The 27849-nt window shown below is 34.3% G+C and overlaps 1 protein-coding gene across 16 annotated transcripts in view; it reads left to right on the top strand.

Annotated features, from left to right (window-relative positions):
* JMJD1C (jumonji domain containing 1C) overlaps nucleotides 1-27849 on the top strand; it is a gene marked incomplete at its 5' end in the record, with an annotated part of 199030 nt that overhangs the window by 119729 nt on the left and 51452 nt on the right. For 11 of the 16 annotated variants that reach the window (XM_081157778.1, XM_081157779.1, XM_081157770.1 and 8 more), the window contains one exon: nucleotides 7373-7486. The exons of 1 other annotated variant lie outside the window; for it this stretch is intronic. Coding sequence is in view for 5 of the 15 variants with exons in the window: in XM_081157765.1 (XP_081013891.1) it covers nucleotides 7373-7486 (114 nt within the window). Of the gene's footprint in view, nucleotides 1-2769; nucleotides 3368-7372; nucleotides 7487-27849 lie in introns of those variants that run through there. 4 more of the 16 variants (XM_081157780.1, XM_081157771.1, XM_081157766.1 and 1 more) reach the window with 4 other exon arrangements.

Genomic DNA, 27849 nt, shown 5'->3' on the forward strand with positions numbered 1-27849 from the left:
TTGATTTTTTGTAAAGTCTATATACTTGCAGAAATCCACTTGTTTCTGTAGGCCTCTGTATCTCTAATAAAGATGAGGGATTTATTTCTTTTATGGCCCCCGATAAATGGAACCAAAATGCTCATTTATTTTAACTCTTAATTTCACATAAAAGGTTCTTACATTATTGGAAGAAACAGATTTTCTTTAGATAGTCATACAATGTTGCCTTCCTTTTAGCCTCTGTTTACTTTCTCACCTCTGTTGATTTATTCAGCTTGTAACCTAGAAACCAGCTAAAAAGGAAGGAAGTCAGAGATGTGTATTTCTGGGCAGTAACTAGAGTGTTTCCTCTTCCTCTAGCCTGGTTTAGCTGCCAGAAAAGATCTTCTGCTCCTCCCTTCCCCGAACTAAATTAAAAAAGGAGAGAAAAGAAAAATTAGCGGTAACTCTTCAGCTTTCTTCCTTAATCCATTAAGGAAGGTACATGTAAGCCATAAGGACAACAAGTTTAAAAGACTGAAATGCTGCCGTCCTTAAATTGGTGCTTTTTATTGTCTGAAAGGTGGTATCTATCAATGAGTTGTAAGAACAGGAGAGAATTAAGAGACTTGATGTAAAAACTGAGCAACTTAATGCTTGCTACCAAGTGGATTCTCCATATTGTTCACTACTTTTGTTTGTGTTATAAATTTACCAGAGGACAAACTCACATTCATATATTTATAAATATATGTCAAATTCAACTTAAATATTAAAATGATATTTGTGATTTTCAAGTAGTTACACCTCTGTGTACCCTCATTTGCATTAAGAATTGACTATGCAGGTCTCAGAGGGAAGGCGGGAAGGAGGGTGGGAAGAGATTAACCAAAAAATCTATAAGCATATATGAATAGCCCGTGGACACAGACAATGGACAGGCAAGGGCCTGGGCAGGGGGGAGTGCTAAGGGGGGGAAATGGGAGACATGTGTAATACTCTCAACAATAAAAATAAAGGAAAAGAATTGACTATATAGTATTTCTTTATAGTAATGGAGAATCACCTCATTTTATTCCAGCCCTGGTGTATGAAATTTAAATGGTTTTTCAGTATTGATGTATATTTTGGTTTTATTATAAAAATTATTACATTCTATGTTATTAGAAATATGTAAATATTATGGCAACTGTTAGCTAACTGTAGTTCTGTGTGCTATTTGATTCTGTAGGGGATTGGAGGAACAAAAAGAGCTATTTTTAAATTTATATCATATATAATCAAACCTAAATTATGTGAGATTGTAAGGTGAATCTTGTGAAATATTAAACTCACTCTCTAATATACAATAAATGGTAGAAATGTATGAAATGTACTTAAAATTTGATAGTTTATGATATAATAACCTGCACAAAACATTTTATTTTTGTTGTTGTTTGGAGCTTAGAATAAGGCTGCCATATTTATCCAGTTTTTTTGTTTGTTTGTTTTTGGTAACTTATATGACATTTTGAATTCTTTTTTTCCCCATATAGTGTGTTATAGTCATGTCTTAAGTGATTTAATTATGAATGACTTATATGGTTGTTGTATATGATTTAGTATTTACTTGACTTGCTTAAAAAAGTACTTTGTTCTAAAGTTTTGTATTTTAGCACCATCAATGTTCTAAAGCCATATGTTACTCTCATTCTTAGAATAGTCGTTACCCATATCTTTCATTTATAACAAAGAACGGATTGATCGAGATTTTTATAAGTGCAAGTCCATTATATATTAATAGAAAAATATCTTCTTTTCAATAGTTAACTTGATGTTTTTTCTTTAAAATGAAACTGACAGGGCTGGGTGTTTGAAGTTTTTCTCTTAGCATGAGTTTGATGAATTGGTTGCGTATGTGGTATAGAAATAATTGATGTGAGTTTTTAGATTTATTGAAACTGAGATACCTACGTGGGCCAAATTTATAATAAAATACCATTCACATACATCATTAAAAAATAAGTGAATGTTTCTTTGCATTTGCAAGTATCTGGCTTTTTTTTCTTCTTCCATATTTAGCTTGTGTATTACACAAACACTTCAATTCAGATTAATCACATGCTCAATATCTATATGTGGCTAGTAGCTACCACACTGGACAATATAACTCCAGTTTAGAAAGAAGTTAAGAGCACATATTAGATAACACACCAGAAATAATATATTTTATGCTTTCAAATTGTAGGTTTTTTATAACTAATTTATATTAAGTTGTTTTTATAAAGAATGAAAATGTTGCTGGAGTATTTTTCTGAATCTGCCAAAATTAATATTACCAGACTTTTCTTTTGAGTAAAATGCCTCTGAGATTGTTGGTTATATCATTTGATTTCACTTAGACTGTTACTCCCAAAAATTCTTTAAACTTTTTTTCTTGAAGTTGTTTATATCAGTATATTTTTAAGGAAAAATGATTATACTAAAAATAAATCCTTTACTTGAAAACACTGAAAGTATTTTTGATGATTTAAAGTTATGTTTCATTTTTGTTGACTTGAGAGATATTTATATAGTACTTGTTTTCTGCACTTTCTCACCTCGTTAAATCTGGAAAGCAAAAACTTTGTATTTGCATTTTCTTTATGAAGGAGACAGTAAACTTGAGCTTTCAGTCTAGCCACTAGTCTGTCTTTGTCTGTTAAAATTATGAGCCAGTCTCTATGGCCGCAGCCAAATGAGTAATCACCAGTAATGTGACTCGTGCTGGAAGTGACTCCATCAGCACCTGTGACGGGGATTAGTTACAGTTTACAGAGCACCGCCTCTTCCCTTCTCTCAGTGTGCCCTAAGCCAAGTAGTCGTTCTCATTTGGGTGTCTGCGCTGTTGGAAGCTACTGCAGTTTGTTTCCACGCAGAGTACAGTGGGAAAGGCTTTCTCTTGCTGATGGATGGCTGTTCTCTCTATTTGGAGTATCTTACTGGTTATGTAAGCGACCTCAGGAGAAATTATCCTGACCCAGATCGGAGGATGCAGTAGTGCTTCAGCTGCAGGATTTCTCAGTCGTTAACACCACACTGCTGATGACAAAGAGCAAGTTGTAATCCTCATCACTGCCGGGGTTGAGCCAGAGCAGACAGAAAATCGTCATTTGCTCGTCGGAGACTTGTTAGGTTACAGCCTCTGCTTCGTTTTGTGGTCTTGGCTTTTCTTCCTATACAATGACGACGCTGCAAGTGATCTCAGAAATGCTTGGTTTGAGAGCCATTTGCCTATGATTTTTTTGAAGACTGAAATAGTATTCAGGCTAGATAAAAAAAATACTGCTCAAGAACAAAATGGAAATGCCAGCTATACTTCTTGACCTTTAAAGCCGGGTCATGGATTTCTGAGATTTAAAGATACTTTAAAATTCTCAAGAACAAAGTACGGTTTGTATTTTTCTGCTTCCTTTTTCTTTTGTCTTAATTTACATTTGGTTTTGCTTCTCGCTCTTAGGAATTAAGGTCACTACCTTTTATAGATCTAGCCTTAGTGTTCTTAGTTTTAAGAATTTTTAACTATTTCATTTGTTTAGAAAGTGGTTTATTGTGTGGGTAATTTCATAACACTGTAAAAAATATTATTTTAAAAACTGGAGTTGAATTGTTTACAGAAAAATGTTTCAGATTATGTTTTTTAGAATATAATGTTTTAACTGAGTGGGGGGTTTTTCCTGAGTTTTTTTGTGTGTGGTGTGTTCCAATCCCTACCCCCAACTTGTTTGCTAACAGTATCGTGTTTTTCAATAATAGACCTGCTTGGGTGGGAATTTGGACTTTGTTCTTTCAAGTCACTCCAGTTTCCTTTTTTTTTTTTTACTTCTAAAATGTTGCTTAGATTGTTTTCTGCTTTAGTATATTCCTTTATTGAGATTTATATCAAATTTTTGTAGTTAATGAGCCCAAGTTTTTTACTTGGAAAAGAAATTGTTAAATGTTAACCGGAGCTTGTTAGAAATTCACACTGCAGATATAAGCTCCATGAATTTCCATTTAAATGTTAAATGGTGAGTTTTAACATGGTTTGTTAGACCAGCTGAGTTATGTTGGAGAGCTGTAGCTGATTTATTTTAAAAATGTTTTTTCGAGGAGGGCTCATCTGTTTGCCTCTTCCTCATGTGAATGGAATGTGGTGCAGCATGGAGCCCCAAACAGGATACAGTTGTTCTAAGCCTTCTTCCTATAGCGTGGTAGGCCCTGCTGGAAATGCAGGCTCACAACTTAAGTTATTTATTTTGGCTGTAGACTGTTTTTAAAGTACTGTTAACACCAACAAAGGACCTGAAAAGAACTCTTACTTCAGTGATAAAGTTGAAAAAGTATTGTTTAACTATGAGTATTCAATTTTAAATTAATAATTTTCATTTGGATTTTTGAAGGCTTTTATCAATTGGAATAACAGGTTGTTGGTTTTTTTGGTGTTTTTTGTTTTTTTATTAGGTCCATATTCTACTGTGACTTTTATCAGATGGTAACTCATTGCTTCCCCTTAAGCTATGGAAGTTCCTCATAGAATGATATATCTTTAGAGTCTTGAATTACTTAGTTATGCATGAGTTCTAGTTTCTTTACATTCCAGTGCACCTATACCCATGAAATATTTAGTACAGATTCATAAAAGTTGTAGGATTCATTTGCTTTTATTTAAACATTTATTTGTTTTTAAGCTAATGATGTTTTTTAAAAGGTTTGACTTGGATACAAAAATTAATAACAGATACATCATTGATTTGCCGCTTTAAAAAATCAGTATATATATTTTGTTTTATGTATTGTGTTTAACTTTTCAATAAAGTAGGAATAGTCACACATTTTCAGGGTTTCTCATTTAATATATATTGAAATATGTCTTGAACAAGTATTATAAAAGTATGTGTCGGTAGTTGGTGGGAACATGTATGTAGTTTAAGTATAATTGCACATTTAAAATTTGCAAGTTGTGGCCCTATTTGCTATTTAAAACACATGGCATACTTTTTTGACCTCCATTTGTACATGATTGTAAGTATTCATGTATCAGAAATAGAACATTATAAAACTAGTCTTTTAATATTTCTGATAACTAAAGTCTACCAATTCTACCATAAAATGAGAAATTCTTTTTAATTTTTGCCTAGAAACTAAACTCTTTTTTGTAACTCTAAATTATAAATTGGCCTGTTAAAATTTACCTTTAGAACTCTGTGGACGAACCTTAAAAAACAGAGTTCTAAGGGATACTCTTCAGAAGAATGTTTTTCATATTATAAAATGACTAGTTCTCATAGGAAATGCAAACCACCTGTAATATTTGCGTAAGAAAGAGGCACTCAGAAGGAGTTTACTTTTTCCTCCCCAAATCCTACTTAATTGAATTGTATCTTTAGTCATTTAGATAATACCTTTTGTGGACCTTTCTGTTAACCTTTGTGAGTTGACCTGACATGGTACTATTTGAAAAGAAATAGAGCGTTTGTTAAAGTTCAAAGATTAAAAGTGCTGCAGAAGGTTCCAGTGTTTTCTAGTTGACTAAAAACTAAACAAAGATGAAATATGAAAGTGTTACTTATTTCATGTCAATCAGTCACATACTGGTAGACATTTTAGAGTCTAAATAAAATAAATGCTCTTGGGTTACTTACAAGCTTTAATCACTTCTTAGGTAAAATTATGAATAGGACTTTATGAAATGATAATTTTAGGGATTTAGTCTTGGTAAATGAAAATGTTAGATGGCAACATTAGTAGCAGGAAATAGCTAAGTAAAGGGGGAATGTCTATTTTGAAAATGTAATTTCTAACCCAAATAAAAAGTACTTTTGATTAATATGTAGTACAGTTACTTGAAAGGTTAGCCCTAGGGCAGCGGAGGGAGGATCTTAATGTTATTTGATTTTTTAATCATAAATACTGAACTTTCAAGTGGGAATGTAAGATTTTTTTTTCATGTTTTAATTTAGGAAAGAGGTTATTACTTATTTATAAATTCAGTGTGGATAGTGTAGAAATAAGGCATGCTTTAAATGCTTATTCTCATGTTTTTCACTTACATATTTGTTAGGCTCCTCAGTAAATTGAATTGATAGCTTTTAAAAGGAATTTTAGAAAAACAGAAATTAACTCCTTAAGAGGCACTCTGAACTAAAGATCTTGAAAGGTTTTCCCTCAGAGTGTTTATTGTGATTAGCAAGATGTTAGATTTAAGACATAGTAAGAGACAGGACACACACACACACACACACACAAGAGACAGGACACACACACACACACACACACACGCTTTTGGATCTCCCGGGGATTTTTACTGTCTGTGCCAAAAGCTTTGGTTTACATACAAAGGGTCACACAAGTTGCCTTGTAGCAAGAAAGATTTCTCCTTGATACAAGTATTTTAAAAACTGAGCTGGTTGCTAATAGCATTTTCCAAAGTTAGATTCTTTTGTAGTAAAGCCATGGTTTGTAAGATGGGGGAATTTTGTCTTCCTTTTTAAGTTTTAGAACAGTATCATGGGTATAAGACACTTGGTTTCTACTCTAGCTGCTTCCACTTCGAAAGTGAGTGTGATAGTCATTTGAAAAAATGCATGCATAATACCTTTATTTCCTTCCTCTTCGTTTCCTGCCTCCCTCACTAGGGCCCTCCCCCACCTTAAGGTATGAGTGAAATCCTTTATGTAAAAGATGAGTCTTTAATCAAATGAACATGGATTCTCTTCCACCTCCTGCCCCCCCCCTTTTTTTAAGTAGTGGAGATCTGGAAATACTTTACTGAAAGGTGGGTTTTGTGTAATACTTCTTACATCCCTCTTCTTTTCCTGATCCCCTCCCCCACGCGTCTCTCACTGAAGCAGCTGGATTTTTATTTGTGCTTTGGGTAGGGACAAGGGCGGGGGTGGTGGAGGGGGTGGGTAGTACACAGGGCGGAGTCAAAAGACCAGATGCATCCTGATCATTGAAAATCCTTGATGTGAGTGAGCTAGGAAAAAAATTGTGCATGTAAATTGTAACTACTCTCTTTTATAAAGAATAATACTTAAAATTTTTTTAAAGAGTTGGGATAAATGTTTTACCCAGTTTACTTTTTCAGAAGCAATTTCTCCCTTTTTGAATCTTAGCAGAAATTTTTATACACATGTATGTTTAATTATACCCCTTAAAAAAAGAAACAGGCTTACTATATTAAAATATTTTTCATCATCGTTTGTAAATTTACTTTATTCCTTTTTAATAAATACAGAATCTATTGTATGGATAAAAACATTACCCTAGATTATAATATGAAAACTAATGTTACTTGGTATCCTAAAACCATTATGATAATGACAGTAATACATTGTATTTATATATACCCTTCATGTTTTTAGGGTAAAACCCAGAAAATAACCATTAGAAATTTTTTTTCTCTTACCAGATTTTCAAACCCCTGGTTGAAAAACATATACCCAGCCCAATCACTGCGGTAGAATTCCTTGTAGATAAACAACTGGATTTTTTAACCGAAGATAGTGCCTTTCAGCCCTACCAGGTAAGAAATTGTAGGTTCCTTTTAAAAGTTAACTATTCATTAAACTTCTGATATTCAGATATTCTTTTAAGTGCTCAATTCCAGCTAACATGTAGGTATGCAAGGAACCCAGTGCATTGATTAAATTTTGATTATAGGGTAAATGGATCCAATCATCCAATATATACTGAGAATTTATTATGAGCCAGGCAGCATTCTGTCTGGAAATTCACAAATGAGCAAAATAAAGTCCATACTATCCTAAATAATGGTCATTCTTAGAAAATAACTGGTGAGATATCAGTATAAATTATCTTTGTCTTCAGCTCCAAAAGTTAAAAATTAGTTGAATTGATGTAATTAAATGAGATTAGTGTTTTACTATATGCATGCATATCAGTTTAGCAGCATAATAGTAGTTCATTTTCTTTTTAAGTGGGCATATTCATTTAGATTGCCATTAATTGAGTAGTTCAGTTTCTAAATTTTAGTCATTGAAAATTAAAATACAAATACATTTAATTGGTAAAACATTTTCTAGTAGGCTTTTAGATTTAAATCATGTGAGGAAACTCATTGAAAGTCTTAAACTAAATGTTTATTAAAATTTCTAGTGATGTTCTATCAGTTTTTTAAGGTAGAAGTAAAAATTCCACAGAGGTTTGTTTTTGTTTGTTTGGATTTTAGATTAAATTAAATCTGTATATTTTATACATTTCTCTTATATGTTTAAAATAATATAGTAATTGCATTGAAAGAAAGGATAAGTGAACTGTTTTGACTCTTTTGAGTAGAACTGAAAGCCAGTACTCCTATTTCATTTCAGAATAGTTATTGTTTTTCAATAATAAAATGTTGAGGCATAGTTTCTATGGGAAGAACATGAGCTTGAGCTAATGAGCATTGATTTGTTATGTGTGGAGTTACACTACTTAGGGAATTAGTTATTTGCTTCTATTAGACCTACTCAAATGAGATAGTTTCCTCAGTCAAATGTTACTTCCTGTTTTAAACTATATAGAAGTGCTTTGGTCTTTTCACATTATTTTTCTTATTTCATTAAAGGGCCTCATTTTTGTCCTGTTAGCTTTTGTTCTTTGTGTGTAGCCAAAAATTCATAGCAAGTCCCAGTTTAATAGTATAGGTGCTAGAGCTTTTCCCTTGGGTTTTATTTTGTTTTGTTTTTAATTGTGAATGCCATTTAGCTTACTAAATGCCTTAACTATAATTTGTTTCATTTCTTTTAGTGGGAATTAGACTAGGTGAGTTTAGTAAAAATCTGTGGTTTCTGATTAGCAAGCACTCTGGAAGTTTCAGTTTGGATTTGGTTTAGAGAAGTGAAATCATGTAGAAATTACTTTAAAAAATAAGCCCTTTGCCAGGTGGCCTAATATTCTACAGGATGTTTATTAAATGATTCTAAATTATTCTGTTTATTTATATTCTACATGATGTTATGATTGAAAGAAGGTGCTAACATTTCATAGGTTTGTTGGGGGGGGTTTACAGTTTTAAACTGTTTTAGATTCTGATAATTCTATCATTTTATTAAAAATAAAGGCATAGGCCCTGGCTGGTGGGTACAGTGGTTCAGTGGGTTCAATCGATGAGCACCAGCCTATTTGTTGATTCCCCATAAAGGGCAGGTACCTGGATCTGAGGTTCAGCGTCCCAGTAGGAACTTGAGTGGGAGGCAGTCAATCAGGTGTCTTTCTCACATCGTGTTTCCTTCTCTCTGACTGTCTGTCTCTCTCTCACCACTCCTCCATTCTCTCTAAAAATCAGTTGAAGAAATATCCTTGGGTTAGGATTAGCAAAACAAATAAATAAAGGCACAAGAGCTAGTATTATTTGTTTTGGTGAATTGTATGATTATCTTTATTAGTAAGCTACTTATATTGATTGCTCTGCTAGCATAGGTAAGTTGACCTCTGACCTACAAGGATGCTGTATCTTCCAGAGGCAAAGTGATTCACTTGACATTTTAACCATTTCTGTTTCCGGAATTATGTAACTTTGCAGTTTTTAGAAATTGGAAGGACTAAGAGCACTTGATTTCAGATCCAGCATATCTTTAAATTTTCTTAGCAGTTTTAGAAGTAATAGATGGTTTACAGTAGAGCTTTTTGTGTGTATTTTTATGTTTATATTTAGTATTTTTAATTATGAGAAATATATCTATATAGTAGACTTCTGCTGTAACATTTTTGAATGAAAATTTACTGCAGAGACCTAAGATGGCTTAGTTTTAAAAAAATATTTAGTTAAATGAATTTGTTAAATATAGACACATTCTAGGTAAAGGAAACAATTTTAGAGTAATATAATTAGAGTGGCTTTATCCCAGAATGCTTTTCTCCAACCAGTTGTCCAGACAGTACATTAAATTCCTTGGCATCTTAAACATGGCAGCTGTTACTGGCATAGATTTTGTAAATAGTGTCTTGACATATCTTAACCTTAGGGTAACCCTATGTAAGTCAAAAGGTTTTGGGGGGACATTGAACAAGTTTTTAAAATGGTCTCCTTGTTTTTTCTTCTTTAAATTTCATGAGGCAATTTCTTCTGAATCTGGGTGTTAATTGTCCTTTATAGACTTAATTGTGTTGAGGAAAAGTCCTCTTTGGAAATGGCCTTTATGTATACAGTGATGAGCACACATAAGTATTGTTTTAAAAATTCCCACAAATGATGCTTTGCTGCGAATCTAATTAAATGTTTTTTGTAGTGAGAATGTTCATCTGTCATCTTTGTGCTTGAGTCCTCAGCATTTTATTCTGTAGCAATATGCTCCCTTTAGTTTCTTTTATAGCTGCACAGCCCTATTTTTTAATATGTCAGAATGATAACATTGTAAGGTTAATTGTTAGGAAACAGATGACTCAGAATTAATACAGACATTTTCAGTTTTAGGTCACTGGCTTGAGACCTATACTTACCTCTCTGAATGATTTCAGTGCATTGAATATCAAATGGCATGTATTAAGTTAGTTGATTTAGTCAGTTTTTTAGGTGACATGTAGTTGGAGGACATCATAGATTGTAGTTTTCAATAGTTTGGAAAGAAAGGTGAATAAACAGAAAAATCAAACCAACATTTTATAGACTATATAGTGGATGCGTATTAATTAAGCAACTGAAGCAGCAGACCCCATGGTATTGTTAATTTTATTTTTTCATTCCTTATGCACACAAATGAGTTTCTGCTTCCGCCTTTTAGATTTCCTGATTTTGCCTGGCTGCAGTTAACTTTCTTTTGAAGTAAAGGGGTAGGGGAAAAGAGAGGAAGTAGGAGGGAACTCTACAAATTCTCCTGTCTTTTAGCTGGCTAGGAAGAAGAAGAAAAAAAACAAATACTTGATTCTTAAAGATGATTTTTAGTTTTGGGTTTGTTTTTTGTCATTTGAGTTACGATTTCTTTAGTAGTATTGCTTGAATTTGGAAGGTGATTACAGATGTTTTAAAAATGTTTACATTAAAATATAAAGTTTTATAATGAAATATGAACATTGAACTTTTAGCATGATTTTGAAATCATCTCGTCCTGGATTTTGGCTTCTGGCCATGAACACCTACAATTTTCAGGTTGGTTTGCTTCATAGAGGATATGTAAGAAATTATTTTTTTTACCTGAAAATTGTACATGACTGATATCAATTCATCTGCCTTATTAGTCCAGTATTTTCCAAGGATCAGTCCTATTTGCTTTTAAAGATAATAGAGGAATAATACAGAGGGCACTAGTTTAAAACCATTAAAGATTTGAAGCAGAATGTGCCTGTTCAAAATTAAACCTTATGTTTATCTTATTATATTTAAAAAATTCATTGTAGTGAGGCATTTTTACTAGAATAAGGTAGAATCATCTTAGACTTGAAGGAATGATCCTGTCTGAAGTTCTGGGTTATAATAAATTCATCAAGACTGTTAATACTATAGTGTCTATCATCATAGAATATAGACATTGAACTACTTTACTAAACATTAGATATAATACTATTGTGCTGTGAATTGCTGGTTGAAGGAAAAAGAATGGGTGGAGCAAACCTGAGTATTATTACCTTGACTAAATATTGCCTAAAGAATTGAGCAGAGAATAGCCTTACATTATTTAGTTAATTGAATGTATCCGGACTGTATCAGGTCTGTGTAACTATCATTCTGTAGTCCTTCAGTGAGAAAGTTCATTTCCCAGTTTGAGTCCATTTTGATCCACAATTTTTCTGTCATTTATTATATAAATTTATTGCCTGTAGTTTCAGAATATCCCTAAGATAGTTGTTGCTCAGCACACCTGGTTTACTAAAAATAACTCAATTGATTGCCTAGGTAGGATAAGTTATACCAGTAGGTTAGGAATTGGAGTGTAGCAGAGATAAGTATTTTTTTCTTCTAAATTTTTGTTATTGTCCTGTGGAGTTTGGAATTGCTTTACAACCTAGATGAGATAATGAGAGTGAGGTGAAATTTAGCCCTCAATCAGCTAAGGTGAACAATTAGCTGGTTGTTTGGCTGTTATTAGCCAAATACTATATTTTGAATTAAATTAAATATTTGACATAAGTGGGCCACTGACAAAAGTTTTAAAATATTTGTTGGTAGTAATTTGTCTTATAAGCACATTTATTGCCTAGGGTACTAAGATGATACTGCTAATAGTTTACAGAAGAAAATAAACAGAACTTCATGTTAGTATTATTTGGGTGGGTAGAAAAACACTTTTTCTTTACTCTCACTTCAGTTTGTAGTAATAGATATATCACTTTAGAGCAATTTAAAACTATAACATTCTTAAAGAGGAAATGGAAATTTGACCTGCTCCAGGATTTATTAGTGTAGTTATGTTATGGAAATGGTTCTGTCCCAGAATTCCTCTGATTTGCTTTCTTTTCTTTCTGGTATTAAATTGCTACTCCCCCATTAATTTTACTGAAAGAAATAAATAAATTGACTTTCAGAAACTGCCCAGCAAACTGTTCGCTATTTTTTTTTAAAGAAAAAAATTTAGGTTTTTGTTTTTGCAATGATAATTAAACTTGATATTAAGAGAGATGTTTTGTAAGAATTTATAAGAAACACTGGAAGCACATCTCCTATTAGGATATGGGAGTGGAACTCACCCACACCACCATACTGCCATAAATGAGAACATCTGCATTGCAGTTGTAATAGGAGACATAGGCCCAGAGCAGAGAAGAGGGTAGAGCCCTTGGTGTTCCACTGACTGTTCACTCCCTTGATTTTCCCCCAAAAAGAAAATCTTTAAATGGAAATTTTATGCTTAGGCTCTACTTTACTTTGACTTACCCCTAAACATTTTTTAATGTCTGGCCATGGAAACATCTCACTGACTTTATTCATTTAACAGTTATTTAAATTCTGTGGTTTTCCCATTCACAACATCCTGCTAGTTGCTTAATCATTTTTAAAAGTTGATAAAAGTGTAAGTTCTTTTTTTCTCTCTCAAAGAGTTTATTCTATTCTATGACAAGAACTTTTATAAAAACAATTTCCTTGAAATATCTTGATTTAAGGAGTGAAAAAATACATAGTAAAGACTTCAGGAATACAAAGAGAAATCAGTAAAGATTGAAATGGTTAAAGAAGTTTCGTGAAGGAGGTAAAACTTGAATGGGATTCATTTGAACGGAGATGGAAGTGAAAGATAGAGGGGCTAAGGCAAACATTTGGCAGAAAGGATAGCATGATCAGTGATGAGGTAGATTTAGGGGAAAGTAGAATATCGGCCTAGCTAGAGAAGCTAGTTTAATTTTGAATAGTAGACATCTTACTAGGTAAATAAGTATTCTGAGGTCACATAAAAGAGGAAAATGATTGCTAAGTACAGTTAATAAGTGGCGTTTATCTTGTAGGCCATATGAATTATTGGAAGGTTGAAGCAAGAAAGCAACAAAATTTTCTACATAACAGTGACATCTGTTTTATAATATTATCAGAAGCAGTTAATTGATTCGGTCTTCACTAGTGTCTTCTGTCCCAGAGAATCATCAGTCTAGAATAATTTTTAAGAGCATGAATTGTGAAATCAATTCATGCAGACATGGTTTCAAATTCTAGCATTGTTGTTTGTGACATTGGGAAAGTCTACAGCATTGTAAATAATAAATGGTTTCCTCATCTATAAGATAACCATACTTTCTCCCTCAGAGTTGTTATGAAGAATAAGTAAAATTATATGTTAAAGAGCTTATTATCACATAGAAACTACTCAGTAGAAGGTAGCTATTTAGACATGCTCTAAATTTTTATATTCATAGATGGTATCTTAAACTGTTTTCGATATTTAAACTCTTCCTACCATACACTGCAACCATTGGACATTACTCTGGCACCACCAGCCTCTCTTACTTTTTTAACAGTCTGTCTTATTTATTTGTGTTCTGGAACTGTTACTGTTCTTTCTGCAGCTGATGCTAGATAAACTTTATCACTGTCAGTACAAGCTATGGTCAGTGTAAAACAGAACATGTCTTCATATTAGTGCTTTTTCTCCTCTCTCCCCCTTTTTTGATAAGATTCCATGGTGGCTTCTTAAACTATTTTTTTTAAATGATATTAGAAAAGACGCAGAACCCTCATGTGGTGTATTACCTTCCACAAAACACACATTTTTTTCCCGAAGGGAAAGAAAGACATAAGCTCCATTTGCTGCTGATAGTTATTTTTATTTCAAAAAGTGTGAGTGAAATACAAGCAAGTTACAGAATTGTTTTTTGGTGTGTTTTGTATGTGTGTGTGTTGTGTTGGTGTTTTTTATTTTATTTGTTTGGCTTTGGGCTAATAAGGCCATGTGGATGAGTGCTACAAGTTTGGAAGTCTTCTCTAAGCATTGAGTAAGAGTTAAACTAAATGATCTTTAAAGTTCCTTTTAGGGGACTTCAGAACACTGAGAGCCATAATTCTGTGAACTTGCTCAAGGTGGAAAAACAACCATTTCTGACCAGTGTTTCCTGGCTAATTTTAGACTCAGGGATAAGAGACATTCAACCTAAATCTAGGTTTATCTTAAAAGAAAGGACTATTGCCCAGCCGGGCGTGGCTCAGCGGTTGAGCGTCGACCTAGGATCCAGGTAATTAGGGTTCGATTCCCGGTCAGGGCACATGCCCGGGTTGTGGGTTTGATCCCCAGTCGGGGGCGTGCAGGAGGCGGCCGATCAATGACTCTCATCATTGATGTTTCTATCTCTCTCTCTCCCTCTCCTTTCCTCTCTCTGAAATCAATAAAGATATATTTAAAAAAAACAAAAAAGAGAGAGGACTGTTGAGTTAGGCAGTTCCAATGCAAATCATAATTATGCAAAATTGTAATAACAGGATTGTTTGGATTAATATTACTTAATGAGAGCTTTCTATTCTGTACTTTTGTGTATCTGTTTCTGAATTGTATTTTGACAGAAGTTGAGCGTATTCTCAATTAGTCCCTGAGTTTTTATATGCATCTCTCTTTATTTCACTTTGCCTTCATATAAGCATTTGTTTGAAGTTTAGAGGTGCCTTATTGCCATGAAGTCATTAAAAATGAGAACTGTGAGCTTGTAGCATGATATACACTGTGCAACGAGTGTAAAAAATAGAGGATCATAGCCATAGCTGTGAACTGACTGCTGGTGGATTATTGGCTTGGTAGGATCAGAGTCTGTGGGGAGGCATTGTCCTGGGGGTGGTCTAGGAGACGAGGCCAGAGCAGGAAGCTACTATTGTGTAGTACTTGGCTTTATTCCATTTCTAGTCAAAAGTGACAGCTTGCAATAGTGCAACCAAGCTGAAGCCTAAAAAGTAGAATGGACTACAAGAAAAGGGGAACCGGTAGCTAAAACAGAGTCATTGTACTTCCTTATTTAAGTAGGCTTTTTTAAAAATTTAAAGTTGGTGCATCATGTTTTAATATTCAGTAATTTTGTCCGGCACTGTTTAAGTATTCCTTTTATCTCACACCTGCCAGATTTTATATAGGCATAATTTCAAAGTTAGTTATGAAACATTCTTATTAAGGTCCCATAAATCCAGGTGTGTTGATTTACCCCAAAAGCATAGTTACTGCCAGTAAAAAGGGAGTTCTTCATTTGTAAAAATTGGTTGCAAAACTTGTGTGTTGAAGATGTATCCATGGAGTCCAGGAACATGTTATTTTGACTGAAATTTGGCCCAAGTATGAGCTGTTCTGCAATATTCAGATTAAAAACATTCATAAGTCACAGTCTGCAATAGTTCTCTCCTGGTACTAAATCTGTTATGATCATATGCTGAAAAATCTGCCAGTCTCTTTTTAATTTTTTTGTGCCGGCTGTTATGAATTTAAAGTATGTGAACTTATGCTGTAGACCTCAGATTCCAAATATTCTAAGCCATCACTAGTTACCATTGAGAAAGATTTTCTGGTTTCTGCCAGTCAGAATGGGTTGATATTATTTATTTATTCCTTTTGCCCAATTGCAAATTCTTACTAAAGTACAACCATATATATATTTTTTCCATCACAGTTTATCACCCCTATACCCTCACAACCACATTATTTAAAATCTAAAAACTAAAATTTTATTTCCCAGTTTGTTAACATTTTATATTTGTAAAGCTTAACAATTTCCTAAATATGTTCATGTTCATTATTTTAGTTAATTTTTATGTTAGACTGTTTTCTTATTTTAGTTTTGTGTAATGCTTTCAGGTTGATTAATTTATTTAATCCACACAAGTCGTTGAGAAGTCTAATTTACAAATGAATAGGTAGCAGAAATAGAAATCCACTTACATTAGATTAAATAAAAAAGGGGTGTGGGCTGTTATAAAGATGTAACAGACAATGTTATGGACATCCGTAGCTGGAAACTACAACTAAACCTTATTCAAAATGGAATTAGGAACTAGGAAGTCAGGAACTCGAGTCACATACTCTATTCCTTCTTACCCCCTTCCTCAATCAACTTTCTGCAGACAGGTTTCTTCTGCTTACTCATAAGTTTTGCTTCTCATAATACTAGTTTCCATGTGACTTTAGTGTGTCACTGTTTATTCTCCCACCTCCCCCCACCGCTTACAAGATCTTTTAGGTCTAATATTTGTGTTTCTTAGTAAAAATAGAGTATAGGGGAGTGGAAGGCTTTGAAAGGAGAAGTAAGAAATATGAGGTAGGGAGAGAATATATGATAGCAGTTTCTATAGGCAAATAAAGTGAGATTTAGGAAAGTTGTGACTTCACATCTAAGTTCACACGGCTAATAGTAATTTAAACAGAACTTGTACCAAAAAACTTTAGAATCCAAGGTATTATTTCTCTACCACCCTGCCTTTGTGAGCCCGTCAGATGGGAAGGTTCTCTTATTTGCACATTATTCTTTTGTTTGGCACTTTATTTTTCTTAGAGTTGACGTCTTTCCTAAATATAAGATTATTTTTTCCTTAATTTTATTGCATGCACAGTTTCCCTAGACTTTTCAAAGACTGGCATCAAGCTGTACTCCAAATCTGTGTATTATTTTCAAACTCATTTGTTTCCTGGGTAGAGAATCCAAACAGACGAAGATGTTTTGCGCACTCCGTATTTTCTCAGCTGCGTAGTTTTTTCTGTTGTACATATAGGTATCTTGAAGTCCTAGATTTGCTCAAAGTTAAAATTGAAAAATAATGACCTTAAATGAAGCTGTTTCAGCCTCTTGCCAAAAGTATTGTCTCTGAAATCCTAGGCTTCAGACTAAAGGCAAAGCATGAGCATTAGGCCTTCGTCAATAAATAATATGCCTTAGGGTTGTTTATTCAGATATTTGAGGGCCTGCTATTTTATATTCAGAAAGACAAATACCCTGCCTTCATAGAGTGTATAATCTAATGGGGGAAATGCACATAGAAAAATCTAAATACAGGCAAAATGTAGTTAATTAGCAGACACCAGGAAAGTATAAAGAGTCCACTCTGGTTGTGGGAGAGAGATAGAGGGAATGTCTGTATTTTTAGAATAAGTGACTTCTAAGTTGTTTCAGAATGAATATAAATTAGCTAAGCCACTAGGATAGCAGGACTGGTAAAGTACATGAAATGAAACTAATAAGCAGAATATGTGTTGGATGGTCCCCTTTCAGAAACCCTAACTGTACCTTTCCTGCAAAAGTGGAATGGTGATGGAGCCTTTGAAACCATTTTTAGTTAGGTTAGCCACCTGAGTGACCTCAACCTCATTGTCCTCATGGAATAGTGAATAATGGACATTTGTTGAAAAGAAGCAAACAGTAAAACTTACCATTTTAACCATTTAAGTATCAATTCAGTGACGTTAAGTACATTCACAAGGTTGTACAACCATCACCAGTGTCCATTTTCAGAACTTTTTCATCATTCCAAACAGAAACTCTGTATTCATTAAACAGTAACTCCCCATTTCTCAATATGCTCCTCTCCCTAGCCCCTGGTAACCTCTGGTCTACTTTTCTGGTCTGTACTTTCTTTACCTATTCTAGATACCTTATATAAATAGAATTATATAATATAATATTTGTTCTTTTTTTTTTTTTTTTTGGACTGGCTTATGTCACTTTATTAAGTCTTTAAGTTTCACCCTTGTTATAGCATGTCAGAATTCCACTTTTTTATTTTATGTATATGCCGTGTTTTTGTTTATCTATTCATCTATTGATGGACATCTGGATTGTTTCCACCGCTTAGCTATTATGAATAAGGGTGCTATGAACATTGGGATACAAATACATGTTTGAGTCTCACCTTTTTCAGTTCTTATGGGTATACACCTGAGAATGCAATTGTTTGTTTTTTGAGGGAGAGCCAAAAACTCTTTCATACAGTGTCTGCACCATTTTACATTCCCACCAAGGGTTCCAATTTCCTGATATCTAAAAATACTTGTTCTTCATTTTCTTAATAATAGCCATCCTAATGGTGTGAAGTGCTTTGCCCATTTTTTAGTTGTTTGTTTTTGTTGTTGAGTTTAGGAGTTTTATCAATCTCTTATCAGATAAGTGCTTTGCAAATATTTTCTCCCATTCTTTGGGTTTTCTTTTCTCTCTCAGTTAAAAACAATTTAATTCTTTACAGTTTTCTTAATTTTTTTTATATATAAAGTTTTAAAATTTTGATGAAGTTCAGTTTACCTATTTTTTCTTTTGGTGCCTATGCTTATGCTATCATAGCTAAGAAATTATTACCAACTTCAGCATCATGAAAAATTTCTCCTAAGAGTTTCATAGTTTTAGTTCTTATGTACGTTTAAGCTTCTGGCCCATTTTTAATTAATTTTAATATGGTTATATGGTAAGGGTCCAACTTCATTTTTCATGTGGATATCCAAGTTTCCAACACCATATGTTGAAAATACTTGTCCTTTCCCCATTGAATAGTCTTGGTACCCCTGTTGAAAATCAGTTGACCGTTTATTATAGAATTTATTTCTAAAGAAGCTCTTTAGTCTACTTCATTTTCTATATGTTTGTCCTTACGCTGGTACCACACAGTTTTAATTACTTGGGGTCCCACTTTATTTCACTTTCCTACAACTGCATAATTTGTTGAAATGATTCCATATTAAAGTATACAGTCTTTGGAGTATAACTCTGTCAAGTCAACCCTGCCTTTTAGAGAAGGTATGTTTTGAAGACTAAAGGAAAAAAGTTCCAATGATTGTTCAACTATAACATAAAGGCATTCATTTATTGCTATATACCGTCACTTTGCTGGATACTGAGAATTTAAAGACAGAAAATATTTGCGTCTCAGGTCAGGGTGAGAGACAAAATATAATTATAGCAACATGCAGAAAGTTCTAAAACAGAGGTATATGCATAGTGTCCTGTACTTTGGAATCAACTGATGCAGTAATACCACATATTTACTTGTTTCCTTTTCTTGGTGTTATTTTTTCTCAGAAGATAAGTATTTAGAAGATGGGAAAAAGATAAGGAAAGCTAATAGTGTTTCTCAGTAGGGGATTGTCTTAGGATTCTCCAGAGAAACAAAACCTTTAAGATGGGTGTGCCTACCAGCATTTGTGTTGAGGAAAGGGAGTGGTAGTGTGGGGGGAGTTTTAAGGAATTGACTAATGTAAGTTTGGGGGCGGGCAAGTGTAAAATCCACAGGGCAGAGGGGCAGTCTGGAAATTCTGGCAAGAGTGCAGAATTCTCTCTCTGCCTCATTCTTTTTTTCTGAGTCCTTCAACTGATTGGATGAGGCCCATGCACATTATGGAGAGTGATCTGCTTATTCAAAGTCTATTGATTAAAATGTTAATCACATCTAAAAAAATCACACCAACATCTAGACTGGTGTTCGACCAGACAGCTGGATACCATAGCCTAGCAAAATTGACACACAAAATTAACAGTCATAGGTACTATTGATAATTGATTCTTCGCTTTGTAGTGAGTTGTAGGATGGTAGGCATATCTGGTTTAAGCACAGTTAAATGCCTGTAGCCTACTTCCCAGTCATTATGCTAATGGTAAAACCCCCACACATTTTCAGTACCCTTCCCCCAAGTGGAATCCTTCAAAGTAGTCTTTTCAAGTGAGCTTAGAAAAGGTGAACAGACAGTGGCCTACCAGATGCTGCCAGCACCCTAAATGTGAGAAAGTATTATTTCTTTCTTAGTGTTGCCACAGCTCTGCTTCCTCTTGAATCTAGATAATGTGATGTTTCCTCCTGGCTGTCCGTTAACCATTACCAATTCAGGCTAATTCCAAATCACTTTTTTTTTGTAAAATTTAACCCTCACCCGAGGATATTTTCTCCATTGCTTTTCAGAGAGAGGAGGGGGGGGGGGGGGGAGAGACAGACAGAAAGACACATGCACACACACATCAACTGGTTGCCTCCTCCCCAATGCGAATGCGTGACCAGGGCCAGGGATGGAGCCTGCGACGGAGGTACATCCCATTGGCCGGAGTCAAACCCGGGACCCTTCAGTCTGCGGGCTGACTCTCTGACCACTGAGCCAAACTGGCTAGAGCCCAGATCACATTTTTATATCACATGTTCTTTGAGCTTTTTAGACCTAGTTATTTGATAAAAGTTATTTAATTTTAAATGAGGAATATGTTTCCATCATATGGGATATTTATATATCTCAAATTTATAAGTGGTATAAGATACTCATTAAAAAATCCAGTACTTTTCTGTATGTTTTTTGCCTGAGAATCAGGTATTTTGCGGGGAAATAACGTGTTATCGTTCCCAGTAAACAACCCTTCTTCCCTCTGCCATTGATGGACTAACCATTTTTGGAAATAGAAAATTCTGTATAACAGGGATGAATAAAAAAATCTGGATACATAAAGTCTTCTCATGTATATATAATCTTCAAGCTTAACAATCTTTAAGACATTCATTCTTTAGTATGTAAACTTCCTAAATATAGTATATACCTATCAGAAGGATAGCTTTTTATTGTTTCTCCCGCATCCACTCCTGTTTTCAAGGAATTAAGTTCCATCACATACTAAAAATCCCTTCCAGTGCTTAATAGAGCCCATTGTTGAGAATTTTTTTTTAATGTTTATTGCATATATGTTATTTCAGGCAAACATGAATCAGTTGGTACCATCTAACTGGCATGTTAGTGTTTTGAAGGACTGTAAGGCTCTGGTCTGGCCAAGAGGGTGTAGTTAATGATGTTCACTACCAGGATTGTAAAGAAGAAGGCTGAACTACTAATTTGTTTTTATTGGTCTTCATCACTCCCAAAGTATCTCTTTGCCATTCTGTCTTGTTCCACAAATAGGTATAAATAAACATTTGTACTTAAATTTTATGAATTCAATTTGGATGATGGCACAACTTGGGTGGCTCTCTCTGCCTTTTGCCCCAGAACTCCAAGGACTTTGGAGTGTCTGATTTAGTGCTAACATAATTAAAATAAAATCATACTAATTAATCAAATTTAAAAACAGAAGAGACATCAACAGTTAAAGAATGAGATTCTTTTTTTATGATATCTGGTCATATTTATACATACACATATATAAAATGTATCCTAGGAAATTTTGGCTCTTTGGGGGTAGGCAAAAGTTTACATCTATTAAAGATATCAGAATTTGGTAGTAGAACAACAGGCCATCTTGGACTCAGATGCTGAGTCTAACTGCTGCTTACTGTGTGAAATTTTGAACAAGGCATATAACCACATAACAGTTTTTTATTTTTTCATCTATAAAATTAGGTATGTAATATCTGCCTCATGGTAATGTTGCCATTGTCTGTGAGATAATATATACGAAAGAACTTTATACCCTATAAAATTTTTGTGGAAAAGAGAATGGATATGGTTCAGGAGTTCATAATGGATATGGTTCAGGAATTTAGAAAATACATAAATCTGGTCAAGTAAATCTCAGCTCATAATATGTGTACTTCCAAGAAGCCCATTAGAAGTAATTGTTTCTTAAACACTGAGCAGGTAAACTAGATGTCATTTACAGACTTAACCACCTCACCAGTGGTCACATAATTGGTGAATTTCCTACATTTTCCTAGTTTTCTCTTCGTGTTTTTTGCTTGCTTTTTTTCCCCAGCCAAGGTACCTCTCCTGTAGTATGTTATTTCAGCCATTCTTATCAGCACCTTAACTCCCTTACATCTTTGTCTTTTCCCATCTACCTTTAAAGTTCTTTATATATATATATATATATATATCTTTATTGATTTCAAAGAGAGGAAAGGAGAGGGAGACAGAGAGATGGAAACATCAATGATGAGAGGGTCATTGATCAGCTGCCTCCTGCATGCCCCCGACTAGGGATCAAGCCCGCAACCTGGGCATGTGCCCTGACCTGGAATCGAACCCCTATCACCTGGATCCTAGGTAGAGGCTCAACCGCTGAGCCACGCCCAGCCGGGCAACCTGTAAAGTTCTTATCTTTGAAAAGTACTATTATTTTTTTTAAGATTTTTTAAAATTGATTTTTCTATCTGAGAGCGTAACATTGATCAGCTGCTTCCTACATGCCCCCCTTCCCAGGTTGGAGCCAGCACCCAGGCATGTGCCCTAACCAGGAATTGAACCAGCAGCCTCTAGGTTTGGGACATCTAACCAACTGAGCCACACTGGACACAGGGCTATTTTCTTTTCTACCCTAAAAGTTCACTCCCTTTTATTAGTAGCCACTAGTTATATGTGGCTATTTAAATTAAGTACAAGTAAATGTTAAAATTCAGTTTCTCAGTCATAGCAGCCACATTTCAGATACTCAGATATTCATATGTGGGACGGTACAGATATATATTATCATTGCAGAAAATTCTGTTGGAAAGCCTTACCCTAAATGCTTAACATTGAGGGAGAATATTACACCCATTTATTTTGGTGTCATTGTGTTGTATCGAATCTCAGTGGAGCCTTTAGTACCAGTTGCATCATTTTATTTTGCTTATTTATTTGATTTGAGAGAGAAAGAGACATCCATTTGTTGTTCCACTTATTTATGCATTCATTGGTTGCTTCTCATATGTGCTCTGACTGAGGATCGAACCCACAATCTTGGCTTATCGGGACAATGCTCTAACCAACTGAGCTACCTGTCTCGGGCCACTTGGCATCATTTTCTATGCTCCTTTTGGGCTTCCATTTACTAGCGGAGTTAATTCCGAATTCTCTCTTAGTTTCTTTCTTTTCTCTTAGTAGATGACCTTTCTCCTGCAGCACAGAGGAAACTGAGATTACAAGCAGGAACCCCCTTCCTGTCCTTACACCTATTTTTGTATTTTTATTTACCTCCTTTTTTCTTGTGTCAGATTATCCCTTTTTTCTATGACTAATTCATCTTTACAGATATTTTATTGGGCACCTTCGATGACCGAGGTACTTAAGGTACAGCTATGAACAAAAAACAAAACAATACCTGCCTTTATAGAACTTACTTTCTATTCTAGTAAGAAGAGAAGACAACATTCAAAGTAACTATTGTAGTATATTGGAAGACTATAAGTGCTAAGGAGAAAAATAAAATCTGGTTGGTAGTGTTAGCTGGGACAGAAAAAGTGGAAAGGCCCTAAAATGAAAGCATTCAAAGAATAGCATGGAGACAATTATATGGAGATTGCTAAAAACTGCAGCAAGGTAATAAAGGTGGATGAGTAGGGCTTTGTAGGCTATTATAAAGACTATTTTCTGTTCTGATTAAGATTAGAGTGGAAGCCTATGGATGGTTTTGAGCAGAAGAGTGGTATGATAAAACTCCCCCACCCCCAGTAACCTAAGACATACAAGGGTAAAGTGAATTCCTGTGTGCCTATACTATCCAGCTTTCACAGTTACCTGTGCTTGGCCACTATTTCTTTTATCTTACTGTTCTTGTGTATTATTTTAAAGCAAATCCCACTAATTATATTATTTCATCCCTAAATGTTTCTCTGTTTGTGTGTGTGCATAAATTTTAAAAGTATGTATAGTCCGCTCTTATTATTGACGGTAGTCATGTTCTAAAAGTTAAATCAAAGCAACCTCAGGAATGAGAGAATTCGAATGTCATATGTTTACTAATTTGTTTTGTCTTACATTATGCAGCTATCAGACATAGAATAACAACACTAACATTATCACCAACAGTGAAATTGCTGAAAACAGTCTAAATTTTTTGTGGCAGGGTTTTTGTTTGTTTGTTTTTGTTCTTATCTTTAGGTATATCCCTGGTGGATTGTATTCATTTGATTTTTTTTTTTTTGTTTTATAGTCTTGGAAGTGTTTCTCTTTCTGCCTTGTATTTTAAAAGGATTGTCTTTGTCCTTGTGGTCTGGAATCAATCTTCAGATACTTTGTTCCATTTAACTTATCTTAAACGTATTGTTTGTTGTTTTCTTTTATTATGTAAATACACTCAATTATTTGCATTCTAAAATAAAAGTTAAAGGTTATCTCATTACGTCCATTTATTCCCTTTCTTTACTTTTTAACCTTCATAGACAGATTTATTAGAAATATTGTCTGACTTTTATATCTATATTTTCTTAGCTCCCAATAACATCTTCAATTATTGCAGCCTGGCTTCTGCCTCCACTTCCAGTCTTGGAAATTCTTTATTCTTATTGCTTCTATGATATGACATTTCTATTCAGGTTTCCCTACTCTTTATCAGTTCTCTTTTGCTGGCTGTTACCTCACTCTAGTTTTAATGTTAGGTGGTTTTCCAGTCTTTCTTTTTGGTATCTTCATTTTACAGTTTACCTTAAGCAGTGTTATATTTGCAGTGCTTTTGCTATCCTTTAAAACCCTATCTTCTGAATCTATAACTCTAGTCCAGACCTCCCTGCTGTACTATTATTCATTTAACAATTTTCTGTGTGCCAGACACTGTTCAAAAGTTCCTGCTTCCTCGGAGCTTAAGTTCCATAGGAGGCACAGTAGATAATAAATATAGTAAGTAAATGATACAGTATGATAGACAGTTTAATTACTACTAGGACATAAGGGAAAAGTAAAGCAAGGTAAGAGCAATCAGGAATGGAGAGGGGAGAGGCAGGTTAGAGTTTAAATAGAGTGGTCATGGTAGATGACATTGAGAAGGCATATCCTACATAAAACTTTATTTACTCTGTATTGTATTGATTTGTGTGTTAGTCTATTCCAACAGGTTGTAAGATCCTCAAGGGCAGAAACTCATTGTCAGTCTTTTGGCACAGTAATTGACATCTGGTGTTCAAAATCTTGTTGAATGAAATATAACCCTGATATTGTATAGCTCTGGCCAGTGTGGCTCAGTTGGTTGCACTGATGGGTTGATGGGTCTCTATTTCGATTTCCGTGTTGCAGGTACTATACTTGGTCGGGATGCGTGCAGGGGGCGGCCGATTGATGTTTCTCTCTCACATGGATGTTTCTCTCTATTCCTCTCCCTTCATCTCTAAAATCAATAAAAACATTTTAAAAAAGAAATATAGTCCTACTATGTTTTGCTTATAAGAAAGCCTCTTAGTCCCACACTCAGAGACTATTTCAGACGTAATTTCAACAAGCTTTCTAATCTGGTTTCCTCTACCATAGCATGTGAGAAGCCAAAAGGAGAATTTTTAAAAAGTGTGATGATGGTATATTGGGAGCTTGACAGCACAAGAAGTTACAAAAGAAACTAAAAATAGTTACAGCTCAAACTTGGTCTTTCTGGGATGTTTGGTATAGAGGCAACAATACATTTATCAGTAATTGTGATTGTGTCATAATATAGTGATCAATAATGATAACCATGAGTATTGATGAAAAGTTTAAATTGTGTTCAGTATGTTATTTAACAAAGCAACTCTAGAAATGTTTTTATTCAGAGTTAGCAGGATTTTGATAAATTTTCTTATTTCTGTAAGTTTAAAAACTTCGTAGATAGAAACTGTCATAAGCATTCAACATCTCATTCAGTTTATGTTCTCTTCCCTTTTTTCTAATTAGATATTCTAGATCAGCGATTCTCAACTGGTGTGCTGCAAGAATTTTTAAAACATGCAATACCTGACTATTTTCAGAGGCACTGACCTCTTTTCTCTTAGATTGTCAAAAAAAGACAGCAGCCAGCACAATAGCTGTCCAGCATGAATGAATCACAATTATACCTTTTTTTTTTTTGGTCAGATTAGCAAAAAGTATGTTTTTTGGTGTGCTGCAGAATTTTAGTAGTTAGTTTATGTGTGCCATGAGACGAAAAAAGTTGAAAAGCACTGTTTTGGATAAGTTAAACTTACTCTAGGAATAGCAAAATAATGGCTATAAATGATTGTGAAGTACATCGGTCCTACTATCTTCCTTAACAGTACTAGGAAATTAAGTTGTTCCTGTACTGTGATACTTTAGAGTTGTAATTTTAACTCCCTCCTTTTTTATGAATAACTTCATGCATTTCTCATGTATTTGTGTTTGCTCTACACAGACCCCTATGAAGGGAACAGATAGTCTTAAATAGGAGTCATATGATAAAAGATAAAGTCACTTAGCAGATCCGAATCTGTCATTACAGGACTTGATTATTTCAGTTAGCACTAGGATTGTATTCTTTCTGAGGAAAGAGATGTATGGTATAATAGTTCTTAAAGTTTACAGATTATGATAATACATCGAAAATAATGAAAATCAGCCCCAAAAGTATTTGGTGTGTTATGTTGAAATTAAATCCTTTGCATTTTATATTTTTAAGATAATTTTTAAAAGTAGATGTTAACTCTTAGAATAGTTATTGACACGATTATATATACTCTAGCTCAGTATATGTTCTTACCTAGTAGTTATAGTAGAATACTTTCCAAAAAATATGTAATCATATAATTTTATTTCTTTGTTGAGTTGAACTCCTGCCCCCAGCAGAGGGGAACTAAAGGTAGGGTGAGACTGCCACAGGTGGAGTACTTGTCCAGGGCAAGGAAGTTGTTTCTTTGTTTTATTTTTTTTAAACTTTGGCTGTTCTGAAAGAAGATTTTCAGTTGCTACTTTAGAAAACATTAAACAGTTCCCAGGCCTTCCTGAGTTTGTTCAGTTTTAAGTTTGAGGAAGCTGCAGTTAGTAAATTGTGGTTGGCAAATACTATAATCAGGTGACTCAATAGGTTGAACTCATGATGACTCAACTCTGTAAAAACCATGCCGATAAATAACTTGAAAGAAAAATTGCCTTCCAGACTTTTGAACTGCCATAAAAAGTTCAAAACTATTATTAAAGGTATCACAAAGAATATTGACATGTGGCTTTAGAAGGAAACACATTTTCCGTCAAGTGGTTTTAAAAGTTTTACTTAATTGTTTTGATTTTTGCTCTGTGGTAATTGAAAGAAGACCTTATACCTACCAATGACACTTAGCAAGGTGTATATTTAAAAAGCAGAAATATTCTAGGTCTTCGTAAAGTGTATTCAAGAGAACATTTTGGAAGGTTGGTTTCAGTAGGGAGATTAGTAGAGAAACCCAAATAGCAGTTATTTTTAATTAACATAATAAAAATAATTACTTAACTTTTTATGTAACCTTGATTATAAATGAACAAATAAAGCAAGATATGTAGTCCTCTTATGGTTTGGTGTAATAGGGCATGTATATTAATAAAGTATATCCTAAGTTCTAAAATCCTTTTTGATAATTTGATAAATTAATTATATCTGATAAATTATTGCAATTTGTTGTTTTATGATACCCACTCCAAATCTTAGAATACCACATTCCTGTGAACTTGTTTTAATTTAGTAAACATCATTTTCTAGCCCTGGCCGGTTTTGCTCAGTGGTTAGAACCTCAGCCTGCGGACTGAAGGGTTTCAGGTTCGATTCTGGCCAAGGGCATGTACCTTGGTTGCAGGCTCCATCCTTGGCCCTGGTTGGGGCTCATGTTGGTGGGAGGCTACCAGTCAATGTGTCTCTCTCACATCAGTCGTCGTCGTCCCCCCCTCCCCCGCCCCCAAAAAGCAA

Source organism: Miniopterus schreibersii (assembly GCF_964146895.1).
Source record: "Miniopterus schreibersii genome assembly, chromosome: 14".
Taxonomy (NCBI): Eukaryota; Metazoa; Chordata; class Mammalia; order Chiroptera; family Miniopteridae; genus Miniopterus; species Miniopterus schreibersii.